Source organism: Anneissia japonica, unplaced genomic scaffold (assembly GCF_011630105.1).
Source record: "Anneissia japonica isolate Jap-2015-1 unplaced genomic scaffold, ASM1163010v1 scaffold288292_len1863012_cov191, whole genome shotgun sequence".
Lineage (NCBI taxonomy): Eukaryota > Metazoa > Echinodermata > Crinoidea > Comatulida > Comatulidae > Anneissia > Anneissia japonica.
The window spans coordinates 1204325-1212830 of NW_022688773.1; the positions used below are offsets into that span (position 1 = coordinate 1204325).

General features: G+C 34.2%; 1 protein-coding gene and 1 long non-coding RNA gene across 2 annotated transcripts in view; one reads left to right on the forward strand and one right to left on the reverse strand.

Moving 5' to 3' along the window:
* The window catches only part of LOC117123349, a 27878-nt gene extending 26485 nt beyond the window's left edge, over window positions 1-1393 (reverse strand). The window contains exon 1 of the long non-coding RNA XR_004447846.1: window positions 1039-1393. This is a non-coding gene — a long non-coding RNA (uncharacterized LOC117123349). The remainder of the gene's footprint in view (window positions 1-1038) is intronic.
* Window positions 1394-4321: 2928 nt separating this feature from the next.
* The window catches only part of LOC117123357 (homeobox protein Hox-A7-like), a 16805-nt gene continuing 12620 nt past the window's right edge, over window positions 4322-8506 (forward strand). Inside the window, exon 1 of the mRNA XM_033269243.1 lies at window positions 4322-5025. Within this exon, the coding sequence (XP_033125134.1) occupies window positions 4497-5025 (529 nt within the window). The 5' untranslated portion in view covers window positions 4322-4496. The remainder of the gene's footprint in view (window positions 5026-8506) is intronic.

An 8506-nucleotide genomic window follows, 5' to 3' on the forward strand; every position in this document is an offset into this window, starting at 1 on the left:
TGTTTTATTGTCATAACAATGTCATGAGATTAGTTTTCCTTCATATGTGTTAAAAATTATTATAATTATAATTAGAATTGTTTTTTATAATCGATATATTGGACTATACTGTATATAGGCACCTTACATAATGTATATTGATATATCATATAATATTGTGTATGCATAGGCCTATACATTTATATACATATGTTATGTAGTGTAGGACTAGGCCTACATTTCTTTAATCAAATTATACCGTATATCTATTTTTTAATTATTAATTAAGCAAATAGCTGATTAGATGTAACCATACGTAAAATTACAACATACAGGCCTAATTCTATCTGATAGGCATTATTAAATACTAGGCCTAAGTGATATTTTAATTGGATCTTACAAATTTCGCTCGCTTAGCGATTATATTACGACGAAGACATATGAACTGTAATAATTAGCGATATTTTTCTTTTGAGTTTCTTTGTAAGCAGCGGTTATATTTCATTCAAACACTGCATTTTAGCGTCAAGTCAATGTAATTATTTTTTCGTAATCAGCGACTATGCTGCCGTCACAACAACGGCGCGTGTAGCGCCTGTTAAAATTACGTCAAATTAATGCTAGGCCTATAGTTATTATATACATACAATAAAATAATAAAGTTTAACAGATAATCAAACTTTACATTAATAGAACTAAAGATAGTATGCCTATTATTCGGAGTATCAAATAACGATGCATTGTTGGTTGTACCGTGAATGTATACCGTATGTTATACGTCCATGGTTGTACCAACGATGTGGCTAAAAAACGACGTGTGTATGACGCCTAGATATATTCGATTTCAGTGCAACTCCACCAAGTGTCTATTTTTTCCGTATAAGGAAACAGATATTTCACCGCTAAAATGTACGGATTGTAAAGGAAAGCTAAATTTTGTAATCGTTTGAAAAGTATTTGATATCTACTAATTAATTAGGTCATACGAATTATTGTTTAAAAGCCCTTTTAACGATGATCTAAAATCGAAAGTTAAATCTAGGTTTCTCAAGCCCTCACCGTGATACTTTGAAATGTCTGTCGAGCATCTATGCATATTTCCAGAACACAGAGAATGCTGTACAAAATGGCGCTCCTGAAAAGACGAAGAAACAACACACACTACACACTACACGGTATATATGCCTAGTAAAATTCCAACAACGAATTATTCATAGTATTTTCTGTAATACTATGTACAGTGAAGCGTTTATAGGTATCTTATCCAAAGGCCAAAACTAAAGTGTCCTGACTGTGCCGTTAAACGCATATTTCAAAGGGCAAATTGCATTTTGGAGGTTTAATACTACAGATCATAATTTTACGGCCCCTTCAATTGGTTCTTCCAAAATTCCAATTTCCAGTAACCGTCCGAAACTACCGCCAATTCGCTTACTAATGACGGTGCTAAAGAAGACTAGCGCGCATAAATGTCTCACTTTACGACTCATTATAGAAAATTTAAGAGCTGATATCAAGTGAGCTTGATGGAATAACATGAGGTAATGTGTAACTCAAAACTACAACACTGGGAATTGGTTTAGAAATCTTAACTATGGTTCTTCTTCTACGCCATCGCAGTTTGAGATATGGGACTAAATATAATTAGAACATTCATCAGAGCCATAAGCAATAAATTAATTTAGGGATCACGGACGGATTACATTATGTATAAGTCGATGATGGTGCCTTATCAGCCTTGTCATGCCACGGAATTCGTAGACAGATGGAGAGTAGAAATTTAGCATTTCGTGGACCATTCACGACCGAACATTAGCGATCCGTCAGCGAATCTCTAGAACGCTCTTTAATATAATACGATTACCGCGTGGAGCACTTATTCCAGTCATTTTCAGCGAACGTTTATGTCTCTTGTAATATTCTACTTGTTTACCACAATTTTACTCAAAAAATGTTCCTCCGGGCGAGATAAAATTGCTGCATCTTAGAAAACAAACATTGCATTATACGATAAACCGATATTCTCGCTAAAAGCTTTTGAAAGGGGGTCTATAATTTGGTATCATATCTAAGGATTCGTAGCATTCAGTTCATTCCCTTCGTGATAAAGAAAGAGTTTTGTTCGATGAGAAATTTGCACTTGGACTCTCGAAGGAGCTATTTCGCTGTAATTGGTAATGGGTTCCCACCAGCAACCCCTGTCCAATCTATTACAACTGATTGTGTTATATTAGAAGCCTAGAGAGAGATGCAGGCGTACTATTGATGTAGAAGCGACTGAAAAAAGGTCATCAACCGGTTTCTGAACGCGAGGTTCGAATCGCGGGTGCGCGAAAATGTCTTCCATTTGAGTTGGTAGAAAGTTGAAGAAATGAATAATGTAAAATTTAGTGAGACATTACTGATTATTATGCATCGTGTAATTAGAAAAATCACCTCACTACCTTGTCGGTTCCTTTCAGACTCGCATCTCACGAGACTTCGGCGCTCAATGAACTGAATAATAACATAAGCTTACGAATAAACCATTTGAATAACATATGTACGGATTTGTTCTACACTTGTATTACACGTTAAAAAAAAAGAAGAAAAACCGGAACAATAGTACACGACTTACGACGCATAGTACACTCCATGTTTCTACAATGTGTTTAGAGCTTTCCACGTCTCTTAATGAATCCCCATAGAGCAGTGGCCCAGTTTAGACTATATATAAACACATTATTGTTATTCTTGTTGTATTAATATTTGTTTGCAATATGCGACTGAACTATGTGGTGTCGTACTGTAACTTTATAAATTGATATAGGTCTATTGATTGTCATTAAATCCTGTACAAAACAAAACTCGCAAAAATTAAATTTATCAAATAAGTTATCTACTTCGAAAGAAATTAAAATTATTTAGTTTTCGCTGATTTCGCAGAATTGTTAATTTTAAGAATTCCTTAGAAATTAAATTCTACAGGTAACATAAACTTGATATTCCATAATTTGATTGGCTGAATTCAATATTCAAAGAGCAATACAAATGATGTATTCAAGTTTATTTGTTAACATATAGTTTACGGTACTTCATAATAAGCGTGAATCGTAATTGTAAAATAAATGAATCATTTGTAAATCAATACGGTAAGCTGAAATAATGGTAACCTGACAGTACGATGACAACATATTATTATTTATTATTATTTTCATTATTATTATTATTATTATTATTATTATTATTATTATTATTATTATTATTATTATTATTATTATTGGGCCTATTATTTACCGTACTTTATACCTTAAAAATTAATACGGTATAAAATTACCAGGTAATATACGGTAACCTGGAAGTAGACCTAAACTCTTTATGTAAGCAACATAGATCACTTTCCTAGTTTTGGAGGAAAGGGGCTTAAAGTGGTAATACATTACCTGGAAATATAATAGAATATATTCTACTATTTATACGATACCGTACGATAGGACACGGCAAGATAAGGCAAGACAAAGTAACCACGTAACATAGGCCCATCATAATATATAACATAATTATAATGTAACGTAATATAAAAAAAAAATTAGAGTATTCAAAAATAATAAGATGTACCACAGATTGTAAGGCAAAAGAGGTTACCTCATTCAATCACGTGATATTACTATTAGTTAACGCAGAGGGAGTGCAACGACTGCATGAAGAGTCACCAATCTTTCTAGGGACTTAGATCCCAGAGTAAATAATAATGTTTGCTGCCATCTATTGGTGAAGCAAACTTGGCCATTTTAGTTCACCTGTGCTTTTTAATATATTAACTTTATATTTTTTTGTATTAATAAACACAGCATTGATGATGCACCACCTACATCCAAAGGTAGGCGCATTGACCCTTAACAAAATAAGAAAACAAACAGCAAGCTACATGTACTAGTACTATTAACCCATCAGTATGGTTTTACACTGTCTCCGACAACTGGATAGGCCTATGTCTGTCTCTTATACACATCTAGATGTGTATAAGAGACAGTTGCTAACCATGGCTCACTCTTTTGCTTCTTTTGGCTCTTACTATATAATTAAGCCTATAAGAAAACCTGACCATGATTACAAAATACACCGTGAAAATATGTTCTACTTATTTTTTTTCAGTATTAAGTGTAATTTTAGACATACTTGCTTGTAATTAGCCGTACCGTATGGATGGGTTTCATACAAGCATGACCGCAACATCATAAATGGCAGACTATACGAAGTAGATTTCTACCCACTTCATGTCTCTCTACATCATCGTAATTGCCTTTATACAGTGGTATACATTTACAAACACAGTCAAGTGTTTTCTGTCCTGCCAACATACACCATCTGGTTTCAGGACAGGTCTTCGTGCCCTGTTATAGGTTCATTTTGATCACGTGATCCGTTTTCGTCACATTTCGGCGTTGTTAGTGTTAACCAAAAAGTTATTGTAATTGGCACTATAGATACAGCGACAGCACTGGATATTCCACGAGCCCACAAATCATTCTGTACAGATGAGCTCCACTTATTTGAACTCTTACCAAATCGGGCCGGACTTCTATCCAGTGCCGAACGGTCCGATATTCAATGGCGAATTATATGATCCTATTAAGTATTTACAAGACTACGCTACGGCCGAAAACGTACCCCACCAGGCTCAGTACTGGTACGCTGGTTACCATTCCCCGTTTCTTTTAGCCACAACAGGCGCAACGAACCGAGTGCACCCGGGCTTAAGTCAGGCTCATTCAAGCTTCAACCAAACTCTCACAAGCGTCCACAACCAGGAAAACGAACAGGTTTATTTCCATTTTGATACCTCAAAAGAACAACAGTCTAAAAAGAACGAAACGTCGTCTGTTTCTTCTGCAGACTGCAGCAACGATCAAGAAATTAAATATTTACAACCAAGTATAACAGACATAAAAACAGAAGACAACACTCTGGGTGAAAATAGGCATAGCACAATGAATGTGGAAACGGAAACAGAACAAAATTCAACAACGCAACTCTATCCTTGGATGAAAGGCCCCAAAACACAAGGTAGGTTTAATCGTTATAGTTTCTATAGGCCTAGATCCACTCAATTGCATAGAAACATAATGCTCTATTAAGGTTTTTTTTCTTTTTTTTTATTAGTAATCTTGTACGATTTTGTTCCAATGCCACAGTCCTTTGATCTAATCCTTCACATTTCATAAGCCATGTATGCCTAAATGCGATGACATCATCTGCTCACCTCAATAATTTAATTAGTAAGTTACTTTATGTTGAATCTATTGAAATCATATTTTTAATTGGTGTCTTATTATTATTATTATTATTATTATGAAAAAAACTAATCGACGAAAATGTACGGTACCGCTTACAACAGACTGGCAACATGACCCATTTGAAACTAGTTATGAAGTCGTCACAAACTTTTAACCATCCGGGAGATAAAAGGTCATTCAGGTCACCAGGATAAATGCATCGTCACTTTAAAGACACGAGAAAAATGTGTTACATCATTAATAGGCCTATAGGCCTATGTAATTCTTGTTGTCTAGATCATGCCTACATAGGCCTAAGTACTATACTTGTGACAATTTCTGTTAATTTCCAGTGCCATACTATACCTACAAGCTCATACTGGGTACAAAAAATAAATATGAGTCTCTACAGAAATATTTGTTATTATTATTATTATTATTATTATTATTATTATTATTATTATTATTATTATTATTATTATTATTACATATATATAATATATAGGCCTAAATATTATCGTTATTTGTATTTACTTACTTATGATTATTACTACTACTAAATATTATTGCTGTTTTTGTTGATTTTGCTATTATAGACGTGGCCTAAATGTTTATTTTACAGTAATTGGTTGTTAAGGTCCTCTTGTTTTTACTTTAAAGACTTTAAAGAGAAGCTCTCTTCGTTCCAATAAGACACTGTGGTATTTTAACAACATTTCTATTTGATTATTATGCACAGAACGTACAGCGCAAACTATATCGTACTGTACCTGATTGTATAATCATGGTTTTAATAAATAAACAAATAAAAACAAGAAACATTGAGTAGGCTTAATAATGCCTCACTTTTTAATCCTTTTTAGGAACACACACGCTTAGAATAAAAATGAATGTCGGAGAGATGAGGGAGCAACAAAAGCGATGTAAAAATGCTATCGCCAAAGGGCGTACCTCTCAAACTCCGATTTTCTTATCATGTTATAAACAAATTGTAAGATAACATAAAAACTAACATTATATGAGCTATAATATATTAATTAGTGACCAAAAGTGCTTGAATACCCAACCAATTCACAAACCAGACCCATAATGCATATCACGTAATTCAACAATTGGCTGTAGGCCTACTTTGCAATTAAATATGTTATCAACATTAAGTAACATATTAGTGCAAACGTAGCCCATATAATTATGTTGGGAAAAATTAAACTACTTAGGCATAATATTGCACTAAAATAAAGCAAATAAATCATAGAGGAAAAAAATAAACAACTAAAAACACTCGTTCCCAAGATACCAAATAAACTACGTATTCAAAATATAGGCTAGCTATCAAATTCTATTTATAATAGGCCTATAAAGATATAATTTATAAATCTTCTAATAAATATCAAGACACAGTACACCGATTTCATATGCATTATGAACAAAAATTTTAACAATAATACTATTCGAATATTAATAAACACAGCATTGATGATGCACCACCTACATCCAAAGGTAGGCGCATTGACCCTTAACAAAATAAGAAAATAAACAGCAAGCTTATCATGTTATAAACAAATTGTAAGATAACATAAAAACTAACATTATATGAGCTATAATATATTAATTAGTGACCAAAAGTGCTTGAATACCCAACCAATTCACAAACCAGACCCATAATGCATATCACGTAATTCAACGATTGGCTGTAGGCCTACTTTGCAATTAAATATGTTATCAACATTAAGTAACATATTAGTGCAGACGTACGGTAGCCCATATAATTATGTTGGGAAAAATTAAACTACTTAGGCATAATATTGCACTAAAATAAAGCAAATAAATCATAGAGGAAAAAAATAAACAACTAAAAACACTCGTTCCCAAGATACCAAATAAACTACGTATTCAAAATATAGGCTAGCTATCAAATTCTATTTATAATAGGCCTATAAAGATATAATTTATAAATCTTCTAATAAATATCAAGACACAGTACACCGATTTCATATGCATTATGAACAAACATTTTAACAATAATACTATTCGAATATTAATAAACACAGCATTGATGATGCACCACCTACATCCAAAGGTAGGCGCATTGACCCTTAACAAAATAAGAAAACAAACAGCAAGCTACATGTACTAGTACTATTAACCCATCAGTATGGTTTTACACTGTCTCCGACAACTGGATAGGCCTATGTATAATTACAGTATGCACCCCACTTGGCATTAGTTAGTTTTGAACTCCACCAGTATAAACCCTCCTATCATGGATCTATAAAATTAGCTTTCATGCGCCTTTAATTTTGTTTTTAATGGTTAACGGTATTTTGTGTTTGTTCTTCGTTTGATCGTGATCCAGCAAGAATCACGATAACCATTCTACCACATTAACAAGGCCTAGACAAGTAATATTGAAACGCGTCACGGGGTCAAAAGTCTGGATAAGGGTATACAAACGGGGACATGACCGCTTCAATATTTTGTCGTTTGCTAGGTTACAGTGCACATATGTCATCGCGTTTTCACGATGTCTCCATTGGTCGAGTTCAGCTCATGTGACGAAAGCCTGCAGTTGTTGAGAAATATAGCAGACCACGTAGACGCTGAAGTGGCATGGTCACAATTGATGATGATTACGATAATAATAAAAATAATAATAATAATAGCCTAATAATAATAATAACAACAATAATAATAATAATAATAATATTAATACCTGTAGTAATAATATCAATAATATAGGTCTCCTTTATTAAAAGTTAATACTGTAATGTGCCTAATACTTCTAATTGATAACGATAATGATGACGATTGCGATGATGATAATGACGACGATGATGATGATGAAGGTGATGTTGATAATAATACTGATTGATGTCTATTGTAAATCATCATCCTCATCACCTTCATTTATCATAATTAATATTATTAGCAGTGACGTAATGCTGAGGCCGGGGACCCTCTGGCTTTCTGAAACTAGGGGACCCTTTGTGGGTCCCGGCCGTCAATTCCATTGTGGGATTTTAGATGTGAACGTTTTTAAATCATGTTTGTCATTGTATTCTAAATGTTTTAACGACGTAATAAATGATGACATCAGTGGCGGATCCGGGAATTTGCAATAGGGGGGGGGGCAGGGAAGGACTTTCACAGATGTAGGATCTCTGTATACCAACCACGTCAGTCCCACCATGGTTGGGCTAGGGGTGGCGCCAGGGGGGGGGGGCAGGGCCCCCGTCGGGGAGCGCTGCCCCCCCCCCCCCCCCCCCCCCCGG